The 27,706-nt window shown below is 41.4% G+C and overlaps 3 protein-coding genes across 8 annotated transcripts; 1 reads left to right on the top strand and 2 right to left on the bottom strand.

Annotated features, from left to right (window-relative positions):
• Window positions 1–2,829: 2,829 nt before the first annotated feature.
• thrap3b (thyroid hormone receptor associated protein 3b) lies at window positions 2,830–15,562 on the top strand. Of its 3 annotated transcripts, none has more exons than XR_006845965.1 (12): window positions 2,830–3,021; window positions 3,113–3,225; window positions 6,211–6,365; window positions 8,432–9,226; window positions 9,701–10,312; window positions 11,034–11,176; window positions 11,346–11,457; window positions 11,569–11,644; window positions 12,344–12,525; window positions 12,780–12,996; window positions 13,115–13,236; window positions 13,454–13,595. XR_006845965.1 is itself a non-coding variant. In XM_046418591.1 (12 exons), the coding sequence occupies exons 1-12, from the start codon at window positions 3,015–3,017 to the stop codon at window positions 14,080–14,082; spliced, it is 2,742 nt and encodes a 913-aa protein (XP_046274547.1). In that variant the 5' UTR covers window positions 2,833–3,014; the 3' UTR covers window positions 14,083–15,562. The 3 variants fall into 3 exon arrangements, 2 of the variants coding, with proteins under 2 accessions (XP_046274547.1, XP_046274546.1); XM_046418591.1 differs by lacking the exon at window positions 13,115–13,236 and adding an exon at window positions 13,858–15,562 and having other exon boundaries at window positions 2,833–3,021; window positions 8,477–9,226; window positions 13,454–13,603; XM_046418590.1 differs by lacking the exon at window positions 13,115–13,236 and adding an exon at window positions 13,858–15,562 and having other exon boundaries at window positions 2,834–3,021; window positions 13,454–13,603.
• Window positions 15,563–17,151: 1,589 nt separating this feature from the next.
• On the bottom strand, window positions 17,152–25,523 carry eva1bb (eva-1 homolog Bb (C. elegans)). 4 transcript variants are annotated; one of them, XM_046418596.1, is made up of 4 exons: window positions 25,296–25,523; window positions 23,360–23,541; window positions 19,904–20,067; window positions 17,152–18,685 (listed from the first exon to the last, which is right to left on the bottom strand). In XM_046418596.1, exons 3-4 carry the CDS (start codon window positions 19,989–19,991, stop codon window positions 18,264–18,266), a joined length of 510 nt encoding a protein of 169 aa, XP_046274552.1. In that variant the 5' UTR covers window positions 19,992–20,067; window positions 23,360–23,541; window positions 25,296–25,523; the 3' UTR covers window positions 17,152–18,263. The 4 variants fall into 4 exon arrangements, with proteins under 4 accessions (XP_046274552.1, XP_046274554.1, XP_046274555.1 ...); XM_046418598.1 differs by lacking the exon at window positions 25,296–25,523 and adding an exon at window positions 21,705–21,798 and having other exon boundaries at window positions 23,360–23,874; XM_046418599.1 differs by lacking the exon at window positions 23,360–23,541.
• An 826-nt stretch (window positions 25,524–26,349) lies between these two features.
• lsm10 (LSM10, U7 small nuclear RNA associated) lies at window positions 26,350–27,589 on the bottom strand. The gene is made up of 2 exons (XM_046418600.1): window positions 27,436–27,589; window positions 26,350–27,085 (listed from the first exon to the last, which is right to left on the bottom strand). Exon 2 carries the CDS (start codon window positions 27,045–27,047, stop codon window positions 26,628–26,630), a length of 420 nt encoding a protein of 139 aa, XP_046274556.1. The 5' UTR covers window positions 27,048–27,085; window positions 27,436–27,589; the 3' UTR covers window positions 26,350–26,627.
• Between the last annotated feature and the right edge of the window lie 117 nt (window positions 27,590–27,706).

Below are 27,706 nucleotides of genomic sequence, written 5' to 3'. Positions count from 1 at the left end.
CGACACCCATCTTCTTCACACGTTTACATAAACGAGGAAACAGAGACATCTTGCTCTTCTCTGGGTCGAGGCACTTCCACTCTCCCCTGCAAGGTGAGCCTTTTCTTTTCTCTCTCTCTTACACTTTGTGTCTTTTGTTCTGCTTCTTTATGCCTAAACATTTCACAGCATTAGGGTTGCTTCGATCTTAGTTTTCTTCAGCTGTAAGTTTCAACATCTCACTTGTTCTCACTTCTATTCTTTTTTGAACCAATACAATACTAAGAAAACTTAAAAAAACAAAAGTTTATTAAAATTTAATAAAAATGCTCCTTTATAGTCTTTGGTTTTCTTAATCATGCAGGATTTTTATGATCTCCAAGTAAATTTGATGTCAAAGTTAACATACAGTTTTGTTGCATTTAAGAGAAAACCTACAGAAACTCTAAAACACAGCAGAACCGACAAGGTTCTTGTAATATATATATTTATTCTTTTTTGAAATATGTAATATATAAAATAAATCAAACAATATATGTTGGAGCCTTTTGTGTTTTAAAGTACTGTTGCTATGACGGCATTCATCTTGTTTTTGCTTGTTGCTTGATCGCTCTATTTTGAAGGATGACACAAATGGTCCTCAAGTTTCATGTTGCATTTAGTGAACGTGCTATGACCCTTTAATCTTACTGACTTTATTTCACTTTCATCTAATGATCTCACTAGTCAGAGTTGTCCTCTATCCCTTGGAATTCGAGCTTCCAGTGAGACCATAAACAGTTCGTAACAGTGACAGCGACAGACAAGGATCCATGTGTGGTCTCACTTTGTGGCCAAAGCAGAGATTTGTCAGGGTTAATTTTAACTTTGGCATGTCCAAGTGTTCAGCACCTGTGCTGCAAAGGAAAATGACAGTGAACTGGAACTGTTTGCATACCTTTTGTCGAAGGTCAACGAGGGGTGACTTGAGTGTGCCAGGCAGAGTTGTGAAAATTCAAAGCAGGTCTTTCTGCCGGATGTGGACTAGATGTTATGTTATCATCCTGCAGAATGAAGGACACAAAGTTGCATTTAAAGCTCAGGAAAACAGCTGAGAATGTGACGTGATTTGCCATTTGCTTCGTCAAGGTACAGAATACAACCATGTAAATACAAGAATGAAGAAAAAAGAACATTATTAGAAGGCAGAAATGCAAAGAACACAAGTCACACGTTAAATAATAATGAATTTTTACAAAAAGCAATTATATACAATACATTTAAAGATTCAGCTGTTTAATATTATGCCATGACACTGACTGAACACTACAGTCATAAATACACAGTGCTTACCCATGATGGCGCAGAGTGAATGATATTATAAGACAATGAATATGAAATATTACTCACTACATTAGCATAGTTGTACTATACTGTACACATTAATGTGCGTTATCGGTCTCACTGTTTAATCGTCTTGTGCGCTGACTGATTGTTTGGCACACTTGAGCCATCTGCATACAAAGGGAGCTGAAGAGTATACACGATAAATAAACAGTATCAAATAAATACGGATGTTACAGCACTCTGGTCTACTTGTTCAGGACTGGTTTCGTAGAATTTTAAAGTACACTGACGTCAACACACTGGTGTCACACAACCTGATAAGAAGATGCATTTGGGCAGGGAGGGTTTGCTACACAGTTCTTCAGTTTTGAAGAGACACTGACATAATGACTCATCTCCAGGGGAATAATATCAGGCCGCAGATTTTTACAACCCCAATCTGTAATTCATTTACTACTGACTCACACATCTGTGATAGAAAACATGTCAGAGAGACAAGACAGAACTGAGTGCGTTTGCGTACGGCCGGAGCCAAGTGGCCTCTGAGTGGTGTTAAGGATGGAATCTGTGTCTGTGATAGGAGGCATTATGTGGCGTTTATATGATAAAAATAGTGCACAGTACTGCAAACAGCTAAGGTCTTAATGACGCCAGCTTCAAGTTCAAACTCAGCTGTGTGTATTTGGAGAGTGTAAGCATTTGGTGGTGAGAAGTCTATTGTTTAAATGATGTAATTAACCCAAAAAGAAAGATTGGTGTGATTATCCTGACCTACGTGCCGCATACTGTCAGCTTCAAGTAATCTCATCGGATTTGATTTATTTATTTACTCAAACTACATGAATAGACATTTCACAGTTTGCCAAATTTGCAATTACAAGACGTCCTTAAAGTCAGTTTCTTCTTTCATAAAACCAAGAAAGAGATACTGAAAAACATATTCCATGTTTGTAATTTAAAGACAGAAAAAGTGTATAAATGTAGGTTTCGGCAAAGCTCTATTTTTTATACATTAGACGCAGGTCATGTAAAACTAATTTTGAGCTCTAAATCTGAGAAGTTTCCTGGAAGGTTTACTGGGTGCCAATTTGTTTGGAAACATGAGAACTTGTTCCTAATGCCACATTGCCTCTCGACATGATGAAGGCCCATCGCGCTTCATTAGCAGATCTCAAGACAAGAGATCTGGTGATAAAGAGATAGCAGTCTCTTTCAGTAACAGGATAACTGCAAGCCTGTGCTGTCCCATTGGTTTTGCACAAAGTATGGAGATCATCGTGGATAAATATGTGGTATCAGTTATATTTCCTTAATTGTAATTATAATTATAATTGTAATAATTGTTATAGAGACCCCGCCCAGAAGCTCATGCTTGCCACAGGTGGTACAGCAAAAACAATAACAGCACAAGATAATGAGCAGTACTACATAACACCCTCAGTAGTACACACACACACACACACACACACACACACACAGGAGGAAAGCTAACCCTTTCTCCCCCCTCAACGGCTACACTTTTCACGCAGAGTCTCGCGTTATTTGATTGTAGCGACCGTGAGCTAACAGTTTCTGTCGATCGTTAGCTACAGATAAATTTTGATGCCTCCAAAAATATTCCTTCAGCAGAATTGAAAAACGAATAGAATCGTCTCCAGATATATTTGATTGGACGTGACACAGCAATCTGAACACCTGGCGTCTTTTAAATGCACGGTGTGTCTGTAACTGTTGCTAACCGTGTTGGTAACTGTGCTGTTGCTAACTAGCTAGGTTGCTAACATCCGCTTACACTCGGTCCGTACAGTAAAACCAGGAAGGAGGGACCAGACGACCAGGCGGCTTGGCCTCAAGGGTTGCTCCATTTCAGCGAGCATTTATTCAGAAAAACGAACCTCGTCCAGTCTTGTGAAAACAGGGGTAAGTTAATTGCAACTCAGCTTCATGTTGTAGCCAAGCTTATAGTGGAAGTTAGCCTCTGTTTTGCTAACGGCAAAAGATTGAGGAGCGGTTAGTATGCCGTTAACGACAGTGCTTTCAGGAGCATTATCAATAGCTTTGGTCAGGTTTATTGGACTTCAGTATCGACGACAGTGTTGTGTGTTTCCACAGCTGCACGTTGGGGAAAACTAACTAGGCTAAATATTTTTGACATTATTTTGTCTGTAGTTGTTTGTTTCTTCGCTCATCACGTGTAACTAACTCAGCGGTATCTGTTCTCTGCAGTGCATTCTCACAGTATGTTGTCTCTTTGTGCATAGCCTCAAATAAATTAACAAACAAATTACCACTTAAACCAGAACAGCGAGTTTTGGTGAAATGTTTTTTCACCCTGGCATTTTTTGAGGTCGAGGGAAATATATATTTAGGCTTGAAGTATAATAAGATAAGATAAGACAGGGTAAGGTAAGGTAAAAACTTTATTGATCCCGCAGGAAATTGTTGTGCCAGGGTTGCAATACAAAGAAGCAAACAAAAGTTCAAGTAATTACACAAAATATAAAATAACAGAGTATATACTTGACAGCTATCTGGTGATATATTTTAACAGCCGAATTTCATGCTATTTTCGACAGGGATCAGTATTAAAATATTACACCATTGTCAAAATACAATCAAAATGCAATTTAGCCTTGATTGACCTTTGGCTTCAGCAGCTCTAAAGCACTTTACTGACTGCTTTTGTCAGGATTTCCGGTATGCAAGTCTCAGATATATAAGATATTTTCCTTCACGGTTGTCTTTGGTTGGTTGACGCATGCAACATCACACAACTGACTTGGCTACAGTTCAAGCTAAACTAGAACCAGTTATGCATCAATCTATACGATTAGCCTGCATTATGTGATGCATACTGCCCTGAGGCCAGAGAAACAAGTATTGCATTCAGATTAGATTGTATATGAACATTAATTGTATTATGAGTCTGCAGGGCATATGGCTTTATGGACTGTGTGCGTTTCTCTCAAAGACTGAATGATGAAATGGAAGAACTTGAGGTTTTTCATGCTCAGTTTCACTTCCTGCTTTATTTTGATCACGGGGTGGGCTTTGCCATACATAATGTGGTGAATATCACTGATGCCCTTCTGTGTAGCTAGCAATCTGGGTATACAGTACATCTGCTGAACCTGTTGCAGAGCATAGCAGAATCATAGATGATGCTGTGAATACAAACTCTTGAAAGACCTAATTTCTAACATAATGATTTTTATAAAGTATTGCTCTATGTTTTTTTTTTACTATTAGCTTTCTTCGCACAGCATATTAAACTGACACCGTTAAACCTGCTTGTTGAGAATTTTAGTCATACATCTGGAATTTTATATTCAAAATAATACGCACTGGGACATGTTTTTCCCTAGTTGCACATGGAACAAGGTGGTTTAGATACCCAATAAACAGGAGAAAGTGACATATTTTGTCATTGGAGGGAACTCACTCCAATGAAATTTGTGCTCTGCATTTAACCCACCCAAGTGACGTGCACACACACAACAAACCCGGGGCAGGTGAAAACCCGGGGTTAGGTACCTTGCTCAAGGGTACCTCAGCCATGGACACCGGTACGGGGAATCGAACCAGCGACCCACCGGTTACGGGTCCGATACCCTAACCGCTGATCCACGACTGCATTTCATTGGGTTCACAAAGAGAATCTTTAATAAAATGCAATAAGATGCTTCAGACTTCAAATTTACCATTGGAAAAGCAGGTTGACGTCACTGGTACCATGACTGCTGTCTTTTCATCATGAAGTAAAGCATTCTGCTTGCCCGACTGCACTAAAGCGACACTATCTGCTCCAGGGCTGCTGCTTTGTAAGACACTCTGAGGCTGTGCTCCTTTTTGTTGAAGAGATGCGTGATGAGGGAAAAATATTAGATATCTTGGTGAACTGGTAGCAAAAAATACTGCTGAATTTTAGTTGGAAAACTGTAAAATTGCCTGGTAAATTTCATGTTCATATTTTCTCTGATAGCAGAAGCTGATGTTAAAGGTAGAGAAAAACCTTTTTTTTCTTATCTTTTCTTGGTGTTTGGAGTAAATAAAATTTAATCTCTCACTTCTGAGGTTGTAATTTTCCGTCAGTGTTGACTTAGGAGTCAACCTGGGGGTCAAGGTCACTCAACTGAATTACTGTTTGTTTACCTCGGAGTTCAGTTTTAGCTAAATATTTTGCAGAATAATGCAGCAGTAAATAATAAAATTTGCTCAGAAGACAAACTAGACTTCTTGGATAAATTTTCTTGTTGTCAGATTCTCAGAATCTAATCACTTGTTGTTGGTCGTATCCAGCGTTTACAAGGGTCATGTCATAGGCGCATTATTTCGACTGAATTGTGTCTGATGTCGAGCCAGCTTTCGCTCCTTTTCAGCAACATCCTTCACATTTTGCGCCACAGAAGCTCAGCCTGTCTCACATTGCTGCCGGCTCATGTGTTTACATGTTTGCGTGCTGCTCCAGCTGTCTGCTACAGTTGCAAAGCTAACCTGTTGGCCCCTGCGTGGCTGCTTTGGTTTTGATTTGTTTTTCACTGACAGTTCAAGGTTATATGGGGCTGCAGGGGCTACTGATGCCAGGTTAGGCTTGAAGGCAGCTAGGTGCAAGGATCTTAATGACAGATGACAAGGTGTCATGTACACTGTCCAGTTCTAGCTTGTCAGCAGGTCTGGAAGTATGTAGCTGTACAAATCCTGATGGATAAGATGGGGGTCGGCCTGAACTGGATTTGTTGTTTTTCTTTTGAAGAGTGTAACTGCTCAACGCAATCTTTTGTATCTGATTCGTTCATTCAGTGATCATTGTGCAAGTAAATTACGTGTGCAACCAAAATGCGTTTGTTAACACGACCTTATAACAAGTAAAATTCACTTGTTTTCTTGTTGTTGTCTTTTGTTAAGGAGAAGAATATTTATACTGGCCTAAGTCCAAAGATGTCAAAGGCTTTGGATTCTCCGGCTTGGTCCCGCTCCAGATCAAGGTCCAGATCCAGATCATACTCCAGATCACACTCTAGAAGCCGCTCCCGCTCAAGATCCAGAAAACGCCGCTATAGGTAAATCCAGTGACTTTTTTTCTGTTTCTGACATTAATTTACATCATTACATTTTTTGCATGTATTCAGCAGCTTTTGGATTATGGACCTTGAATATTTTTATTCTGTAATTTTTGAAAGACAGTTTTATACAGTGATTAGAGAGCATCTGTAAGGGGAACATAAGCACAGTAAAGTTAAACTCAAATGTAACTTGGAAGTTAGTTCCCTTTTGTTCTTTTACTGGGTCATACTCATTCTAGGTTTGCTCTCGATTTGCATAAATGTTTTTACTGTGTGGGAGAAATCATTTGCATCAGTTCATCTTCGTTCTTGTTAGGAATCTCCCGTCACTGTATTCGTGACATGTACAGCACTTTTAAGATGTCGGCCAATATACCCAGTTTAATGTTCGATTTATTTAATGTTCTGTTGTTTCCTCATTTAAGATAAGATCTTTATTGATCCTGCAGAAAATTGTTGTGCCAGGGTTGCAATATAAAGAAGCAAACAAAAGTAGCAAGTAATTTTTCACACAAAATGTAAAAATAACAGAGTAATATATAAAAGGAAATATATAACCTATAAAAAAAATAACAGAGCAAATACATGAGATATAGACAGATAACAGCAGATAAGGTGCAGAATGGCAACGGATAAGGTGCGGATACAATCTTAAAGTGTTAATTGTAGTGCAGGATAAATTGTTTTTCTCCTATGTGGAGAGGGGGTGAGTTGAAGAGTTTGATAGCCACATGGAGGAAGGACTTCCTATGGCGTTCTGAGCACCTCGGTGGTCTCGGTCTACGACTGAAAATGAGAGAGTCCTTCCCACGCTGGCTGCCTCGTTGCCATTCTGTGTTTGTGTTTGAAGCTCAAAGGTTGAGCAGTTGAGTGGATTGTTTTCCTTGAAGAGCATTGCTACACTGCATGTCAATGATTGTCAAAGAAAAAAGGAGTAAAAAGCAAGTACTCTCAGTCTTCCCCCCTCCCTCCCCCTTCACTGCCTCTTCCCTCTCTAAATTGGAGCAGGTTGTTTCCTGGGTAAACCCTCATCCAGCACATATTTGAGGTGACACAGGCTGTTCTGTTCTGTTTGTGCGAGTATTTTGTACTGCTTCATAGTCCAGGACTGCTCAGTTCCGGTGAAAAGGAATGAAGGGCTGAGCCCTTCCCCTGAAAAACAGTTGCATACCACACCTGAATTTGGTAATAAAGAGGTGTGTCCCAATACTTTTGTTCATATAGCATGTTATGTCATGATGATTAGTTTGCCGCCTGTCATCGTGTGTTTTGTCTTCAAGTTGGAATCACTTTAAATCATTGCACAGTGTGTAGATCTTTAATCTGTTTGTTATAACTTCATAAGTTAAGCTTTTGCTTTACATTTACATGTCCTGTAATGAATGACAGGGCAAGACAAGACACTTTGACAGGATGAGCCAGCTGTGTTCAGACAACTTCCCAGTCATCACTGAGCTTATGTTGCCCAGTGACTTCATTTACACCCGGGCAGTCGCAGGTTTCTGATTCCAGTCTAGGCGGCAAAATATGAGGAATAGTTTATTTGTCAATATTTCAATCTCAAAGGCTAAAACGTAAAATAATGTGTTGTGTTGAAAAATTTCTCCCCACTGTTGTGCCAAGTATTTGCTGTGGGCGCCATCTGCTGGTCAGATAACAGAATTATCAGTCCTAGCTTTTAAAATTGTGTTCTTATAAGGAACATTTTCTAAGGGAAAGTCCATTTGTCCAAACAGCAGTCACAATTCTTAAAAGACGAAGTAAATATTCACTCTATTGGAACAATGGTCCAACTAGGGATGTCAAAAGACTTCATAAATCAACTACTTCAGTTTTTATAACTAGCAGAAGGAGCTTTTCCATTTGTGTGTTTTTGCTAAAGATGCAAATTTTACAAATGGCCAAACCTCCAGGATCAATTGTGGATGAATGTAACTGATTCATTCCCCACAAGAGAATTGGGTTTCTGGCAAAAGACTTGCAACGTTGGGCCACGCTGCACGCTTTGCCCCCAATAATATTATTTTCCTTTTTCTGTCTTTTCTGTCTTTTCTCTTATGCAGCTCTAGGTCTCGTTCACGCTCTCGTTCTCACTCTCCGTCCTACAGAAACTATCCCTCCAGGGACTACCAGAACAACAGAGGTGGGTTCAGAGGGTACAACCGAGGCTACCGGAGGCCCTACCACTATCGTGGCAGAAATCGAGGCTATTACCAACGTGGTCATTACCAGAACAGGGGAGGAGGTGGTGGCTATGGCTATAAGGCTAATTGGCAGGGTGGTGGCGGAGGCTGGCACGATCGCCATCATGATCAGGATCACCACTCGCACAGCCCCAGGAGGGGGCGCTCACGCTCACGCACACCAAGGAAGCGCTCAGGCAGCCGGAGCCGCTCCCACTACTCTGACCGCTCATCTTCAGGGAGGTCTCGGCGCTCCAGGCGCTCCAGCTGCTCCTCGCGGTCTCGGTCCTCTTCACCACATCATCGCAGCAGCAAGGGCAAGCATGGCTCTAAAGATGCTAAGGACAAATTAGCAGAAAGCCAAGCAGAGAAGTCAGGTCAGCCAGCAGACGGCAGTGTCATCGAGAAGGCATCTGGAGGAAAATGGATTGACTATGACACCAGCCCGAAACGAACCAGTCCAGAGGCTAAGAAAGAGGATGATTCCACTCGTGTTGATGGTAAAGGATCTGGGACTGGCGGTCCTCTGTGGAAAACCATCGGCAGCACATCGTCCCCCCCAGCAAAGAGCCCCACAAAGTCAGGACCAGCAGCCTCCTTCAGTGGTTTTGGTTTCTTCTCAAAGGAAGATGCCAAAGCTGGAGACAAGGCTATGATCTCTGCTGCCTTCAAAAAGTATGTCTGTTACTGTTTTTTAAGTTATTTGAATGTTATTACGTTGTTTTCTTTTTAATTTTCCTAACACATTTTGAAAATTATCTTTCTTTCAAACACATTTAGCTTTTTTCAAAGCTCCTTGGAAGAATACAGGTTAAAAAGGAAAACATAAGTCTGCTGATTTTAAGTGCATTGAAAATGTAGCCGGCTGTTGTCCTTTTCTGTGCACTGAGAGGAAGTTGTATGAAACGATGGTGGTTATGTGAGTATCATTATTACAGTTTGAGTCCTGGTCTGTGCTGTTTGCATTAGGCATGGGCAATTTTTTTTAAAACAAATGATTAAGATAGGAAATTAAAAGCACCAAAGCCTTGTTTGTGTGAAATTGTCGTGCTTTGTTTTCGTGCATTGCTCATCCAAATTGAAAATGTTGCTATTAGTTGTGTACCTGGCTTTGCAGGTACTAAAGCTCAGTTTGTTTTTCTGTTTCAGGTTCTTGGCTGAGAATAAAAACAAAAAGCAGGCTGCTGAAAAGGAGAACGGTCGCGATAAGGAGCAGAGCGCTATGGATAGAGAACGAGAGAAAGCAAGCAAGTCTGGAGACCTTTTCAACATCTCGTCCACTTCTTTCAGCGACTCCAAGGAAGACAAGACCGTGCCTTTCTTTGAGGACGGAGAAGAGGAGTTCCTCAAGTCTCACGGGCTGAAGGAGAGGGACACTGATGAGGATGGCGAGATCAAAACCACCCTCACGGCTCGGGACATTTTCGGGAAGTGGGGCGATGAGCCAAGCTATTCAACCTCCTACCCGTCAGTTAAAGAGAAAAGCCGGAGAGATGAAGACGTTGAGATAGAACACATGGAGGAGGAGTTATTCCGAAATCGCAAGCACAGCTCCAAGAAGGAGGAGAAGTCCAAGAAGAAGGAGAAGAAAGAAAAGGAGAAGTCCAGAAAGAGTCCGTCCCCGCCCACGACTTCCAGAGAGAAGGAGCGGCCGCTGTTCCCGGGAGCTTTCCCTCCTCGTGAGGAGTCGCCTGTGCGGCCCCTGTCTTCGTCAAGGGAGGAATTTGAACTCAAAATTGGTTCATTAGATGAAATGCCCGGGTAAGTGTAATGATACTCACTTATGTACTGTATTATTACTGTATTGGCCCACATATAATTCAACCCTCCCTTTTCCACCTAAGCGATGCCTTTTAAAGAAAAGGAAACAGTTGGCAGCTCCTCAGCCTTTCAATGAAACGTGAAATATGTCCACTTAAAACAGAGCCCGTCTGTCAGTCACTTTCTCATGTCAGGCTCTGGGAAGTGTCACAGTGATTTTGAATGATGGCAGGAAAATTATGGGACTACTACAGGCAGCAGTTTCTCTGTGTGTCTCCCACTGTCCCTCATGATCCTCTTGCCTCCCTACATGTTGCTCCTGGTCACTTTGATCATGAAGGTGACACTAATCTACAGAGGATATAGGTGACAATGCTGGATAGATTTGAGTATATATACAATGTATAAATCTGCCTGCTACTTCAGCAATATGGACAACCTCTTGGCTTTGTAAATACACAGCACAGTTAGGCTGCCTGCACCCTTTCTTCTACCTGGGTATGGAGAGTGTGGAGTGTGGCTGTACAAGGGGGATGCATTTTTGTCATTTTGCTAACATAGGTGTTGCATCCCCCCCTCAAATTGTAATACAAATGAAAGCACTGTGAATAAAATACGACCTTCTTGTCTTATATTTAGGCCGATGTGGTTGATTTAGCGTTGCTTTAAAGCCTTGCTGTACTTCTTCAATAATTTTTCTTCATGTCTTCTGTTCTCTCAGCTCTTCCCTGTCCCGAGATCTGCTCACTAAGAAAGAACCAGAGTTTCGTTCAATTTTCCAGCATATTCAGTCAACACAGCTCCGTCGCAGCCCCTCTGAGCTTTTTGCTCAGCACATAGTCTCAATTGTCCACTACATCAAAGGTAGAGTATGATCTTTGCTGTTTTTTTCCCGTCTTTATACACTCAGGATGACAAGAAAACAGGAGCTTGGACAGTCGGGCCACTGGACGTTTCATCAGTTAAATATGTTTAGTTTGTTGGTGCTGCTGTATGTGGAATGATAGTTTTTTTTTGTTTTTTTTATTTGCAGCTCATCATTTCCACTCCTCAGACATGACTTTAAGTGAACGGTTTGCGATTTACCAAAGAAAAGCTGCAGAAGCAGAAATAAGGAGGCCAAGGAAGAGCCCAGAGATCCACAGGTATCCAGAACCTTTACTTATCTGATCATAAGTAATTTATTCAACTTTTCCATTGTGCAGTCTCTTCATAAAAGTTGCCCTCTGACATTAGAACTTTCCTTGCTCTCTTAGGAGAATCGATGTTTCCCCCAGTGCCTTTAAGAGGCACTCTCAGCTGTTTGAGGATATGGAGGAAACGAGCTACAAGGTGACCAGCCCTTTTGAAATTTGACGTATTTGGAACAAGCAAATTTGAGACGATCCAAAGCAGCAGTGTTCAGCTTTGTGCTTTTCTTTTAAAGGATGCGTATTTCTAAATCAAAAGAGTCCAATTGTGTTTTGTAAGTGCCAAGCAAGCCCCCCCAGCCTATGAGATATGGTTATTGATTGGGTATGTACGAACCCAAGCAAAGGCTAAAAGGAAACGTTCTTAAGATCCTGAGTCCAAGCCTCTCAAGGGACGCTAATCAGTGCCTTTACCTTGTAAGTATTTTTTCCTAAAACAAACAAAACAAATCAAGCCACAAAAAAAGAAATTTTATTTATTTTAATAAGCTACATGCATGCTGCTGGTTTCCACAAATACTTTTATATTGAGTTGTGAAAAGTCACTTCTTAAGAAATAAGCATTTTGTATCATTCTTTACTTGCTACACATAGTATTTCATGTAATGTAAGACCTGTAATAACTTTTCTTAACCACAAGAGGGAGCACAACGCTTATAGATGTTCATCTTTATTTGTACTGCAGATATGCACGTTTTAATGTTTTTTATTTGTCTGTCACCAGACATAGCATTTTTGAATCTGTGGGAATATGTGCGCTTGATTGCTTCATCAAAAAATTTGCTAGTATCAACAATAGTAAAAAGCTGCTGTAGTGGCTAACAAACACAAATCTCTACAGGATCCAAGTCAAAGGTTCAAAGGAGACGTGATGGACCTTCGCCTGGATATTGAAAGGCGTAAGAGGTTTGCTGGAAAGGAGCGCGACTACAAGCGAGAAGGAGGCAGGAGCCCAGGAGGCTCCCGAGGACCGAGCAGAGAGAGGTCCTCTGAGAAATCTGGGAAGCACCACAAGAAATCCAAGTACGTTTTAATCTGTTGCCTCACAGTGTCCAGTGAAGAGTGACACAGTAAGATAAACATAGTGAAGGTGCACGGTCGTAAAGTCGAGGGAGTGCGTTGCATTTATAACTCAAGACCAAACAAGAGTATCAATGCAAAAACATCAGTCAGGTGTCTCACTGTTGTAACCACTGTACAAACCACAGCTTGTGCATTCAAACTGTTTTTTTCTTTAAATTCCACTCATATCCACTCTTTATGTTTTGTACTTACAGGAAGGGTAAAAAGAAGCGTGATCGTTCTCCATCCTCCTCCTCCTCTTCATCCTCTCCATCCCCTTGTCCTCCTCCATTCAGGGGTAAAGAGTACATGGGAGAGGGGATGGAGCACTCGGAGGAGGGCTACAGTCACACACGTTATCCCCCACGGGACTACGGTGGCCCTCGGGATTACGAGGGCCACAACCCAGAGAGGGGCCGAGGTCGTGGATTTGTAAGTTTCTGTCCATGCTTTGTTTATCTCTTCTGCTGTATTTGTTTTGGGTTTATTTTTTTCACTGAGGTACTGACATCTCATCTTCTTGCAATTCTCTGTCCTAATGGCATCACAGTAGACTACGCTTCTCTGCTCTGTTCCTTCCTCCTAATGCTAAGGAACATAATGTGGATGATGATGATAATGATGATGACACTCTATCATACATATTCCATGCACTGCCTGATTTTTATTAAGGTAATGTAGCGCAAATCAGTGGAACTTCACCTCATCACTAAATGCCTGATTTCCATCAGTATGGCTTTTATTTGTGTGTTCTGCCATTCTCATCCTCCCTGGGTCCATATTTGACCCCACCTCAGGCCAAGTCTATAAAACATTGTTCCATCTTATTGTGGAAAATGTGTTTCTCCCTTGAGTGGAAGTTTAAATCCACTTGTTGTTTTGATTTCAGTTCCCCAGAGTGAGAGGGAGAGGTTGGAACAGGGGAAATTATCCAGGCAACAACAGCAATGGAAACCCTGCTAATATGAATCCTCCAGTGCGCCCCCCAGAGGAAGAGTGGGACCCTGAATACACTCCCAAGAGCAGGAAATACTACCTGGTAAGTCTCCAAAGCTACGTGTTCATTTCGTGTCCTCTGGAGATGTTAAATCCTGAAAGCAGAAGCCTTTTTCACTGAAGGTAGTTTGATGGGTCACAGTTGAAATACAATAAAAATAAAATGAGTGATGGATATAATGTATTCGAATCAATTTCTGGCTCAGCCATTGTTAATATCATTGGTTTGGACAAATAAAAGCTCCTGGATTATTGATCCTGCTGTGTAAAGGACTTCTGATTTGTTTCTCCTTCCAGCATGATGATCGCGACGGCGAGAAGACCTGGATAGACAACCGTGGCAGAGGCCGGGGCTCCTTCCCGACTCGCCGCGGACGCTTCGTCTACCGTAAGGGAGGCAGCAGCCCGAAGTGGACCCACGACATGTTCCAGGGGGGAGAAGAGGGAGTGCTGGGAGACGACAACATAGAAGTAGACCAAAAAGAAACCAAGAATGCTGGAGACGCCTCCGCCCTGAAGTAGGAGAGCACTCACTCCATCATCTACATGTTCGTGAGCATCTGAGAGCTGACCGAACGGTGACCGTGATGATGAAAGGGTTATTCTTAATTTTTTTTCTCCCCTCCACATCATCCCGTCATTTAATGGATGAAACGTGTTCAGTGAGTTTGAGCCTCCCCACAGTTAAACTCATACCTTCGTATGTGAGTTTTTTACGTGGCGGTTTTGTTTTGCAGCTGGTTGGCTTCATCGTGTCTTTTTTAAGGGAGAAATTTCTGAGGCAACAAAGTTCAAAGGTTAATATTCTCCAAAAGCATGAGAAGAAAAAATATAAGAAAAGCATTTGTGCCTTAGAAAATAATAATAGTTATAAATCGGGTTCAAAGTAGACGTACGACTGTGTACCCGTTTGTCAGTGTAGGAGGGCATTCGATGATGTCCATTTAAATGTTTTTGTTTTTTCTGTTTGGTTTCGGGGCTGTAATAAATCTTCGATGTTAATGCATGAAATATTTGATTCATACCTCGCTCTGCGGGACCAATCAGCAGCGGGCTCAGGGCTCCTGACCGTCAAATTATCACCCATAAAAGTTACTTTCTGTCAAACCCCTGAACGATTGGTTTGTCACTTGTATTATCTGAGCTTTGATATAGTGCCACTTCACCTGTACTTGTTATTAGGAAGTGAAAACTTTATTATGTGTATGTGCTTCAGTATATCCTCATCAGTTGTGGATGTTTTCAGTTAAAAAAAAAAAAAGTTGTGAAAAGTGAGGAATCGGCACCAGAATATCCTGATTTGCTTTAGACAGATGAACATGTAGATTTCTTTCTTCTGATGCACCAATTTAGGTAAGTGACTAATTTTGGTTAGTTTTTAATTTAAAAAAATGGATAGTTATCGCAACAGGCTCATGCTCGTATAGAATAAGACCTAAATTATTGTAAGCATATCATCTGTGGGCAGAGAAAACTAGAAATTGCTGTTAGGGTTCTGTTGCAGTAGTTGTCTCCCAGATAAAAAGACAAGCAGTTTAATCTCCCGTCAGAGAGCCTAAACATGAAAAAGTGAAGCAAAACTCTTAAAGTCTGTCATAATATTTTATCAGAGACAAAGGTAAAAGTGTGAATTTTTAAGAAGAGTCAACACAAACAAGCTGAACTGGATTTGTGACTCTCAGTGCTGCTTCGTCCCACTTTTGACTGTACATACTGCATGTACTAAACAGAACTGTAGGACTGTGTAATTTTTTTTGTTAAGTCTGAAGCTGAAAACTTTTTTACTGTTCTCCAGAGCTTTGAAGTACTTGTCTTTTAATTTTCAATAGACTTTTTCTTTCAGGAGAGATTCTGCGAGTGTGTGATTTTCTGAGATCTACAAATGAGCAGTCTGTAGAAATATTAGACATAACACTGTGTTCAATGACTTGTGATTTCCTTCATTGTTGGGCGTCTTACGTACCCCACTGCAGTCTGTATTAAAAAAAAAAAAAAAAAAAAAGAATAGTTGAAAACAGTTTTTTTTCTGATCTTATTAAAACCCAATGAGTATAAAAGTATTGTGGTGGTAACTTTTAGCTTGGCCATAAAGGTGACAAAATACAAAAATAATAAGTATCATAGGGCTGCAACCACTGATTATTTACTATTGTTGTGAGGCTTTGCTGTTTTTTGACAGCACACGTGAGAGTAAACCGATCATTTTTGATTCTGAAACCGTTGGTCAGACAAAACAATTAATCTGAAGACAAACTCAGGCTTCGGGTAATTATATTAGTTCAAAATCATGTCTATAGGAATGGATATAAAATTCAGGAAACTCATAATTTTCAAAATAATGGTAAATACGCAATTTGTTAAATAAGAACCAGACAGTTGTGACAATTTGTCATGGAATGAGTGGACACCATCAGGTCATGAGTGTCTCTTTTTGTCTGTTGTTTTCTCTAAATCCTACAACAATCTCCAGTTCAGCTTCTCGACTGACACCGGACACAAGCACTCCAGTTGTCACATAATCAGCCTTTTCATGGACGAGGGAGGAAATGCCAGCCAATAGAATATGGACTGTCTCTGGGGGACATTGCTTGGTTCCACTTGGGCAAGCTTTGCATTGGTAATATCTACAGTACCACTGAGGTAAAAATGGCTCTTTCATAACATAACCCAAACAGACATGACTTCAGCAGAAAGGGCTGCAGTGTTGGGGGTGAAACTGGGAGGGGAGGTACTGGGAATTGTGGAAAAGGAAACACAGGAAGTGATGGGGTCAGTGAGACAAGTCTATTTAAAGGCTGGGAAAAGACTGGAGGGTTTCTGTGGGAAGCTTCCCTGCCAGGATGAACCGGCCATGGGAGCAGTTTGACACTATGGCTGCAGCTAATTGCAGTTTTTCTTTTTTAAGTAATAATGTATCAGTTATGAGCTTGAATGATTGTTTGGTAAGAAAAAAACAAAAAACTACAAGTGAAAAGCAATTTTCCACATCCTATGAAAATGTGATCAGATAGCTAACGTGATGTAAACAATTAGCTAACTGGAAAGAAAAAACAAACCATTTTAATAATTGATCAGTTGTTTAAGAAATTAAATAAAAAGTCAAATAATCTTTGATTGAAATTTCAAAAACGTTAGGATTTGCTGCTTTTTGCTGTTATATTATTAATTTATTTTTTGTTAGATTTTGGACTGTTGGCCAAACAAATCAAGACAAAGCAAAGCAAATTTATAATGAGAGCATATAATGAGTGGAACCAGGGAATGTTCAACATTTTTAAAATTATTTGCATTTAATACGGAGGGGTTAAAATTTTTGCAAATATTTAGGGCCCCGACTATTTCTTGGGGGGACCAGTTACTTCCTGGAGTCTACCTTCGCTGCCTGGCAACCGCGCGGTGGATTTGGTTGCCGCGGTAACTGTTCCTAATGTTTCCTGTGTTTGTGCTAACGTTGATTTACCTAATTCTACGTACTTAACAAACACGTATTTTCCTCACGTATCCCTCGGCAAGAAAGCCAATAAGTAAACTGATAAAATAAACAAATATTATATAATACTGCTTCGTCCGCGACAAATATACAATCTGTTGTTGATTTAAAAAGTGGTTAAACTTTAATTCACATTGCATAGACACGGTAAAGTGGGGTACAGATGAAGCCAAATATGATGAACAAAAACGTCATATGTCACAAGCAATGTAATACCAATCTATGGAGACCGAAAGGATTCAGTATTAAATTAATTGATAAGCTATTATGAAATAAATAATCATGTGAATATATACAGACAAATACATATAATATGACACTAAAATAGATTTTTAAGCTCATTTTTAGAGCATGTCAGCTCGTGATAGATTTTACTGCTTCTTTTTACTTGCAAATTTCTTTGCAGATTTTGTCTGTATTTATTCATATGTATACTTCACAATGTGTTATTTATTTCGAGACTGTACAAAAGGAGGGGTCAGAAAAGGGTAGTTTGGGTTTTTTTTGGTAAAGAAATCCTAAATTTGTCTTATATTTCATTCAAACTGAGGTAGACGATTACCAAGCATGGCTAATAACACTGTTGTATTGTTCTGACATGTAAAGGGGTTTTTTAAGCCATGCTGATGGCATGACTGTCAGGATGGTGATGTGTGATTGGTCAGCCGCTTTGGTCCAGACTGAAAAATCACAACAACTGGCTAACGGATTACCATGACGTTTCGTACAGACATTTATGGTCCCCAGAGGTCGAATCCTACTGTGATATCTCAACATCCACAAGATGGATTGGAACAAAAATCAGAGCAAACTTTCATGGTTCCAAGATGAAAAAAATGACTGTCACAATCCCGTCACTTTTCATCTTGTGCCACCATCAGGTCAGCATTTTAATTTATCCTGTACTTTGATGTATGACCAAATAACTACAGAATTCCCATCAGCCTCAGCTATTTAGCAAATGTATGCATGCTAACATGCTAAACTGAGATGATAAAAATTATACATACATATTTTTTTAACAAAGTGAAACACAAGGTCCAGGCCCTGTCCCCAACTGACTTTTTTTCATACAGTCCCTTATAGGCCTATCAATATTGAACACATTAAGTCACCATACAGATCAGAGTGAAAATTTCTCCATCCAGTGCACCCAAAGTCCTGCACTTTGCAGTCTGTAAGGTGGATTTTTAGGGCACAATCAAAGACTCTGTTAGTGGTAATGCACTCGACCAATAGTCCCCGTCCCTGTGACCAGGATGTCCGGCTGCCCGTTCCTCCAGATCTCCCTGACGATTCGTTCCCTCTCCTCCAGACGTCGCGCCTTCTCCAGCTCCTCAGCTGAGGCAAACACATTCACGCTTCTCAGAGTGCCGTTTGACTGGCTGCTACGATCACTCGTGGGCCCCATTGTCACTTTGGGGATCTCCGCCTCCTCTCCATCCTCCTCAGAGATACTCTCATCCTCCTCTTCCTCACTGGACTCCTTCAGTTGTCTCCTCTCGGGGGACGGGGGAGGAGGTTGGCGGTGGCGGCGAACCTTGCAGGTGATGCCAGCCACCATGAGGCACAGCGCCATGAGCAGACCAAAGCAGACACCCATCATGAAATAAAGGGCGAAGCTCTCTGGATTGGCTGCGTGGGCAGAGAAACACAATGATCCTCAGCAATAGTAAAATACTCTTCAGATTAACATATTACATTCAGAATATCTGAAATACTGTTATAAAATAAAATGCCCTGTTAAACCTGTGGTTTCCAAACATTGTGGATTGTGATTCATTCCAAAAAAAGCAGTGTCACATATTACTTTGTCGCATTTCAGATGTCCCTGAGTTGTGTTTCAGTTCCCCATCCTCAAGCGGTTCAATTTACATAACATTTAAAAGCAAAAATGTAAATCATCCAGAGTTTAACAAAACAAACAGACTTGAGAAAATGAAAACAAACGTGCAGCAGAACTTCCTATTTTCTTCTTTTGCAGTGCATTATTCATCTCATGACCCCTCAGATTGTGTCGTTTGGAGGAACCTCACTCCAAGTTGGGAAACGCGGGACTAAAATGTCCAGCTGTATATGAAGTTGTTAAAAGTAGCTCCACCATAACCAGCTAAAACAGTAAAATGCAACCTATGTATTGTTGCATGAGTATTAACCATCTAATAAAGTCATATATTATAACACACCACTCACAGGGGCCATTTTTCTCAAAAATTCTACCTTTTAAGATTTCAGTGTGTTTTGCTGATAACAATTACACACTTCTGTTTAGGTAGTATACAATTTTGTACTTCTACTTAACTAACTAAAGGATCTGAATATTTCTTCCACTACAGAAACTAAATGACATGTGGGCATGAGAACGAAACCTGTTCTTTCATTTTTCTACTGCCTACTTTTGAGCAGCGAAGTTCAGCAGTGTGAGAAGATGCACAGTTTCAGCACAGCAGTGATGTGAGCCAAAGAAAACAGGACACTGAAGTCCCTGGAACTGATTCAGACTAGACAGTGAAATGAAATCTTAAAGCTCAATATAAAGTCTTGTGCTGAGGACTGCAGTGATCTAGACCAGCGGGTCCCCATGGTTGACGCTTGTCGCCCCTTAAGACATAGGTGCATATTTTCAACAGCAGGATTAATTAGAGTTTTTGTTAGTTTTTTAACTTCAGAGGCGCTTTAGTCAGATTTTCTCATCACTGGACAGAGCCGGGCTAGCTGTTTCCCCCTGCTTCCAGTCTTTGTGCTAAGCTAAGCTAACTGACTGGTTTTTAAGACATTCTGCAAGCACTTGGGGGAGTCCTGAGTCCAGAGCTGGGAACCACAGTTGTAGTTTTCACCACACTGAGCTTTTACCTTTGATGTGAGCGTAGGTCGCCATGCTGTTACTGAGCAGCTCCATGTCTCTCTTTACAGGCTCCATCCTGATTGACTGCTGGGTCATATGTTCAAACGTCTACCATCTCCAGGACTGTTTTTTTAACACGCTGAGCTCCTGGCTTATGCACCAGTGACAGATTCTGCAACAACAACAAAAAAAACACAAGCAGATACTTAATATACACATTAATGTTTCAATCAGATATAATATTCTGTGATGAAGGAACAAATACTGTCGCTATTGTCACGAGGGAAATCTGTACTCATCCAACAGATGCCAAAACCCTGACAAAATGTGCCCCCCACCCATCACTCTTGTGAACTAAACTGGTGTCAGAGGTCAGCAGACAGGGACATTGTGTTCCTCGTAAGTGTTTTACACTCAGGCCCGCGGTTAGGACAACATGGGGCCCTCTGTGTCCGATGGGGATATTTATATTTATGACATCAGTGCCTGAGGAGGAGGAGGAGGAGGCTCTTTAACAGCATCCAGGAAATGTTTTTTTCTTCTTGTTCTTTTTTTTCCCATAGAAAAAGTGACACAGCAAATTTCACATGTTGCTTAGACATGTCTGCCAGGGGGGAAAATACCCCCACCTAATAACACACAAACAACTATTCTTATTCTGCTCAGGTTTTGAGATGTCCGTCCCAGCTTTGAATAAGGTTAAAACAATCTGTTTGGGGGCTTTATAAGTTATTTAAGTGTTTATCTTAATGCCTTGTTAAAATGCTCATTGCTTCTGTAGTAAAGCATTAGCAGGGATAATGTCTGCCATGTCCACCACCGCCTTTCTGTACTGTGTACAGCTGCATGTACTTGTTCCTTGTGTATTTATTCTTTTTGAATGCTTTGCATGCTCGTCACCTTCTGTATCCCTTTGGCTGCTGTAACACTGCAACTTCCCAGTTATGGGACTATTATAGGATTATCTTATCTTATTTTATCTTATCAGCGTGCAGGCAGATGAGAATGTAATAAGTGTTTCAGGATTTGGAGAAATTGTGTGACCTGGTGGTGGCGCCACACGAACAGTTAAGTTAATTAACATGAAGTTTATTTTATGGCAGTCAATCCAGTAGCTGTGCAGCTTAAAATCACAAATGTCAACCCCATGATGGCACCGGAGATAAAGTCAGGAGGTCCACAAAAGTGAGTAGGATTCATCCTCAGGGAACCACAAACGTCTGCACAACAATTTAAACTAATCTGCTAAGTGGACGTTGAGCTTTTTCACTGGGTGCATGTTGACCTGCTGGTGGCGCTACAGGAAAAGACAGGGGATCACCAGATGTGGAACTACCCAAAAAAAAGCCTCTAAACATGTTGTTTTTCATATTTTGGGTGAACTGACGCTTTAATAGAGTGAGAACCTAAGACTTCGTGCTGGATGAGGCTGAAGTGTGAGATCTGGTATGAAACCCAGACGCAGATGGTCCCTCGGGTTACAGTAAAGCCTGATGTAAACAAAGATGACTGATATTTCCCACCCCCCCACATCTCGTGTCATTAAAACAACAATGTGCGTGGGAGCCGAGTGTTTTTCTTTCTGGTGCTTTCTCTCCAGAGAGGACGAAATCATGCCCTGCTCCAGTCCCAGCCGTCGGGGGGGGGATCGAGTCGCTCCCCCACCCTGATCTTTATCCTGGTCAGACTTGGCAGGGCCTGAACACTCTCAGAGTCTTTCTTTCTTTATTTTTGTTGGGGGAGGCGGGGGGGAGGGGGTAATTAGAGCGATAGTCGTCTTGGTGACTGACGCAGGGTCCAGTGACTCACTGGAACCGATGAGTCTCAGCCTTCTGTTCGGCATTTAACTGACACACTGAAGAAGCAGGACTCCCTCTGCACCTTCCATTTGAAGCCCCCAGACCTGAACAACATAAGTGGGCAATTTAGTGTTTGGTTCGGCTGGTGCAAAGTACAACAGTGTTTGATTTAATTAAAGGCTAAAGGCCGGCCTTTACACCCACTGTTTCGACATGCCCGCCTATCAGACTGCTAAACAATTTATCACGTTGCAGTTATCACCTTCTTATCAAGTCATATTTTCCATAATTTGAGTCTCGAAAGGAATAGTTTGCCATCTCGGGTGATTTTTGCTTTATTGACACCCTTTCACATCTGAAAGCTAAATGAGAATGAGAGCGTTGAAGGAGATATAACACGTCAATCATTGAGCTTTGGAGATGATGGTAGCTTGTTACTGTCGGATAGAGTGAGGCTAGCAGTTTCCCCTTGTTCCAAGTCTTTGTGCTAAGCTAAGCTAACTGGCTGCAGGCTATAGCTTCACATTCAGAGACTTGATGTCTTGAAAAAGAGATCACAAGCATGGTTTAGTAAGAATATGTCTACTCGTTTTCACTCATTGCAAAAAGTTTCATATTTGTTATTTTCTCAATGATTTAAGCACCAGGCAGTAATTTCTGGAAACGTCTTCAAACTAAGTTCATTCCTCTTGGGGACATGTTGACAGTTTTATCCCCTTGGAAGAGTTTTATGACTTAATCACAGACACAAGGGATAAGATGGCGACTTTTTGCTGGGCCACAGTCAACTGTTGCCCTTGCAGAAGCACACTCACACACACTCTGTTGTCTCACATTCAGACTAAAACTACACATATACCACAGTATTGTCATGCAGAGCATCTGCAGAACTTCAACACACACAGTTTGTGGTGAATTTTGTCAGAGTTGGAGGCACAACAGAGACGGAGACAAATGTCCATTTTATGCAGCCGTGGTCTCGGGCAGACAGATTTAACACCTCACATTTCCAGACAAGTCCAATAACTTCACAACTTAACTACACACATGCAAAGCCCGGCAGCTGTAGCTGTTTATGTAACCCCATAAATGCACTCTCGTTCAACCCTCCCACACTTCCTGCTTAGATAATCCTATTTAAGTCAAAAAATGAAACTTTAAACCATTGAAAATAAGACTTGTTATTTTACGTAGCGGACCCTGCTTCCAGTAGAATATTTAAAGTCTTGCTGTCAGAAATACTTTCATCTAATGCAGGAGAAGGCTTTTTCAGCCCAAATAAAAGTGGGCTGAAAAAGTAATAAAACACATAAAATAAATTGGGTTTTCTTCTCTGAATTTATATAAAATGTTGATGGCTTTGACCACGTTGTAGCTACTGCACCTATAAAGAATTTTATGATCTGTGGTATTATAAAGAACATGATGCGGGCCTTGCTAATAAAACTAGTTTGTTGCCTTGTTAGTTTGTCTGCCTGACAGCAGAGTAACTTCAATTTATTTGGGAAGATCCCAGCGGAACTGTAAAATTGTTTAAAAATCGTGAGTTTTTGACAAGGTCTGACAGCTGATTTTCCTGACAGAAAGCCCAAGTAATGTGCAGTCAAAGTTTGGTTTGTATGAAAATTGGCTTAGAAAAAGAGCAAAAGACAAACCATAACTCACCTCGGCCCTGGATGACAGCTGCACGGCTTTGCTTTCCACTGAAAAACGAAGAATCTAGATGCAGGTTTGGACGTGGTCTCTCAGTCAGTGCTTGGTTCAGATCCCATAATTTGGGCAGGGAGGCAGTGAGCAGTGGTTGGTCACTCAGCGAAAGTAGCAGAGGACTTGATGTTGCTGCTGGACTGTTGGAGAGAGAAGCAGCCCTCCACTATGATCCACTCCCTGTCATCCTCTAGAGGAGGAGGAGGAAGAGGAGGAGGAGGAGGAGGACCAGCCACAAGTGGTCCTCACTTGGTGCCGGAGGTGTTTCCTTTCCTTGAAACTCAACACACGTACTACTGGCATCTGACTCCAAAATAAAAGCCCCAAAATGCTGATTTATTCTGCCTCTGTGCAGATTTGAGCCACACTGCTGACCAGAGGGAAGTGAGCTCTCCTCTGCTGGCCACAAACGCACCACAGTGAGGTCTGTTCACTGTTAAGTCAGGAGGGTGGAACAGGAAATAGCTAGTCGGCTGCCATGGGTACAGGACCGCAGTGCTTCGGGGGTTCGTGGATTAATTGAGCTCTTTGTATTTTAATCTCAGCGTCAAGGGAGGGAGGGGGAAAGAGCTGACAGAGTTTATTAAGCAAACAGTGGAGCAGCACAAAGACCAGAACCAGCTGGTGTTGTTGTCTGGAGGAAATTAAATACATTCACACCTGTACTGTAAAAAACATACACTCCTGTGTTTTTCCATGCTAAGCCAATTTACAACATATTTCATCATGTCCGTCTGTGCTCTCAACTGGATATTTGCTGTGCTCTTCTGGAGCATGTAAAAGTTGTTTTTGCCCGTTTATGTTTGTATTTATTGTTGGAACAAAGTTTTCATGCTGCCCTCTTGGCTACAACAACAACACTTTTAGTAGGTTAAGTAAAGGATATTTAAATAATAATACATACACAATGCATTCTTACAGATTAATCCAGTGGCTGCCAACCTCTTTGCGTGTGGTTGGTTATTAAAAAAACTCTAGTTGGGAGTTCAGTAAAGCTTTTAATTGGTAAGAATATGGACATATTATCTGAAATCCCAACAACCCCTACAAAGCGTCACAGGATAAATCTAAAGGGCCGGCAGGTGGTTGATAGGAGAGAAAAGAAGAAAGATTAAAGTTGTGTTGCACAAATTTTCCTTTTTTTCTCCTCCTTCTCTCCCTGATTTAGTCTGAAATATTGGACCCGAAGAAAGTAGCAACTAGTAACAACAGCTGTCAGATACAGCTGTAGTGCTGTACTGCTGAAATGTAGTAGAGAAGTATGAAGTCACACAGGTTAAGTGTAAGTACCTCAGAGTTGTACTTGCATACATACTTACTTTTGGTGATTTATGAGCATTTTGCTGATCAAACTTCTCTGCTTTTACAGAAGTAGGAAAACACAAGCAGGACATGTATTTGTATGGAGTATTTTTAAAATGTCATATTGGATCCGAGTAGGTTTTTGACCACTGGTGGACTCTGTGTCACTAAAGCCGGCCGTGTTATGTACTGTAAAAGAATTGTTTATGCGGTCGAGCCTCTGTAAAGTGCTATTCTGAGTTTAGTGATTGTTGATGTGGCACTCGGCTGTGTTTTTAGCACAGCAGCAAGCGGTCATTATGTGGGCTGCTGTCATTCTGACGCTCTCAAAGTTGGATTTAAAGCAGCCAAGAGAAAAATATGTCGCTAAAAACACTCTGAGGCCACAGCCCAAACAATGATCTAACCGCCAAGGGACATTCCTGTCTGCTTATTGCTCCTAATTTACTGCAGTGTATCACTCAGTTTGAAATCACACGACCGCCGAACACACTCCCATCTCTCTACACTGCAAGGTTTATCTGCACCAGCTGCCTCCGGCTGTGTTATGTCAGGCCTGTCCTCATCCTGACACTGTGTAGGAATAACATACCGTTTTGCAAATTCCTCAAATTCCCAATCGTATTTGTGCATCGGGAGAACACTGGGACGGCAGTTTCCAAACGAAACACTCTCTTCCTTTCACCGGCTCTGCTCTGCTTTCCATTGGCCGGCTCCCATCCTGCCCGGCTGGATGTCACAGCACTGATCACGGGGGAGAGTGACAGCTCACTGATGCATTCGGTGGACATGTTTGTGAGGTGAAAGCTGTGGAAACATGCAGGCTTGTTTTTCCCTCCGCCAGGCTGGCACTCATCATGACTAATGTTTTCCCGCTTATGAGCAGTTATTAACTTCAGGCTGGTTTCACAGACAGACGAGCTTTGTGGCACATGTCAGGAATAGTAAGGAATTATAATATGTTCCATTTAATTTTAATTGTATGTTATGATAATTCTGGTATGCATTTTAACAAAAACCAAAAACACAAAGACACTGAGTTCAACTGTGTTTCTCAACTGGCGCAGAGCTGATAAGTGGTTCAATATCAGCTGAAACAAAAAACAATACAGAGATACTGAATGTTCCAGGTCATTTAGACGTGTAAAACATCTAGCTGGGCAAACATTCTTGATCGCAATTCTTTACAAGACAAACAGAAGAGCTGCTCATCAAAAATGTCAGCTGATTGACAAAAATGAATCTGCAACTGTTCTCATAATACATTAAACAACTGGTTTGAGTCATTCTCTGGTTTCACAAATGTCATTATTTGCTGCTTTTCTGTTTCAGGTCATCCAAAGTGCAGCATTTTGGGGTTTTAGAATGTTGGTCAGAAATTAGACATTAGAAGACATCATTGGGGTCTGGGAAAATATACTGGTGATATTCAGATTTGTGAAAGTCTGTCGACAAAGGTTAATAAATTAAGCACAAAAATAATCCACAGATTAATTAATAATGACAGTTATAGGAAAAAATCCAGAACTGTTTAGGACATAACAGCAACCCCTTCTAATAAGTTAATGTAAACTTGTGACCCGTCATCAGGACGTGGCCTCAGTGTGTACAACCTGTAATCAGTTCAATTAAAAAGTTGTTAAATGTTTAGTTTTTTCCTTCATAAGACATGAAGGATTTTTAATGGTCCGAAGAGGTGAAAGTATCAGCCGTTTCACAAAAAGAAAATCAACAGGAAAACAATTTTTATTCGTTGAATCACTTTGTGGCCCCTCTGACTGCAAACTGTGTGTTTCTGGTGTGACACTCGTTTTCAGATTAGACAGAAGAATTTTTTTGTTGCCTCCATGTACTTCTGGACTTGTCTTAACCTTGCACAAGCACTACCCAAGTGAGTTTTGCATCCCTCTATGAAAAAAAATAATTATTTTGTTTTCTTGGCGTATTCTTTTCTGCCTCCTCCGTGACCGGCAAAGTTGCGGACTCTGTGGATCTTGGCCAGCTGGCTCTGTACAGTCTTCATTATGTCCATGTGGTCTGGGATGTGAACATAGCGGATGTTTCTGCCCGTGACAAACAGGTCCTGCAGCTGAGTAAGCTGACCCCGTCTGTCCCGGTACAACACGTCCGCCAGACGTATGTTCATGAAGGCGTCCACGCTGACCACGCGGCCCCGCGCCGTGCTTTCGTTCTTCAGGTCCACCGTGGTCACCTCTCCCTGCAGGCCCTGCAGCAGGACCACCATGCTGTTCTCTGCGATTGTGCGCTCCCGAATGGAGCTGATGACTTCAGAACACGGGACGGGAATTCCCGACGACGGGAATTCATTACCCTGTGACTCCATGGACGCTGATGAAGAAGATCTCCAGAGGTCAGAGATACCTGCAGACAGGCAGAAGTTGGATATTCCCATGAAGTGAACTGAGCCTCATCATCCTCATGACTTGTTTGGGTATGTAGCATGAATTTCCAAGTATAAATGGGGGGCTTGAATTGACAGTTCTTTAGCAGTTGCAGTCATACTGATAGAAAACTGATACGGACTGATACTTGCTATAAATACAGCATTAGCATTAGTTAAGGACATGTTCGCTACTGCTATGTTCTCATTTAGCCTCAATGAGACACTGCTAAGCTTCAATGTTAGCTTTAGCAGCAAGCCAGTGAGTCACGAGCGAGCTTTTTATTACTGTCATGTTGTTACTCTTACATTTGTCGTGTGTTTGATTTACCTGCATCAGTTAAATCCTCATTTCACCTGAAAACTCCCCTCAAAATCTTTGTAGATGAGACAAGCCGTTCAAATATGTCAACAGATTGGATTTACCGGCAAGAAGTCCGAATAAAGAAGCGCAGCGTGATGACGTTTCACGTTTGCGTCGCGCTTTCCCTAAACACGAAACAACACCGCCCTCTGCAGGCTGCTCCGGAAAACGTAAACTAATGAACAACACAGGTCTTGAAAAATCATCTTTTAAATCAGCATCTTCAAAATCCCTGAAT

Source organism: Scatophagus argus, chromosome 17 (assembly GCF_020382885.2).
Source record: "Scatophagus argus isolate fScaArg1 chromosome 17, fScaArg1.pri, whole genome shotgun sequence".
Taxonomy (NCBI): domain Eukaryota; kingdom Metazoa; phylum Chordata; class Actinopteri; family Scatophagidae; genus Scatophagus; species Scatophagus argus.
Note: the sequence above shows the minus strand (reverse complement) of the source record. Positions and strands in the feature narration are given on the sequence as shown.

Coding starts and splice junctions, on each gene's coding strand:
- thrap3b (XM_046418590.1), top strand. Junction 10,313..11,033: donor TCATTAGATGAAATGCCCGG/GTAAGTGTAATG, acceptor CTGTTCTCTCAG/CTCTTCCCTGTCCCGAGATC. Junction 12,997..13,453: donor GGGGCCGAGGTCGTGGATTT/GTAAGTTTCTGT, acceptor TTTTGATTTCAG/TTCCCCAGAGTGAGAGGGAG.
- eva1bb (XM_046418596.1), bottom strand. CDS start 19,991: ATGACCCAGCAGTCAATCAGGATGGAGCCTGTAAAGAGAGACATGGAG. Junction 18,686..19,903: donor GACCTACGCTCACATCAAAG/GTAAAAGCTCAG, acceptor CTGCCCACGCAG/CCAATCCAGAGAGCTTCGCC.
- lsm10 (XM_046418600.1), bottom strand. CDS start 27,047: ATGGAGTCACAGGGTAATGAATTCCCGTCGTCGGGAATTCCCGTCCCG.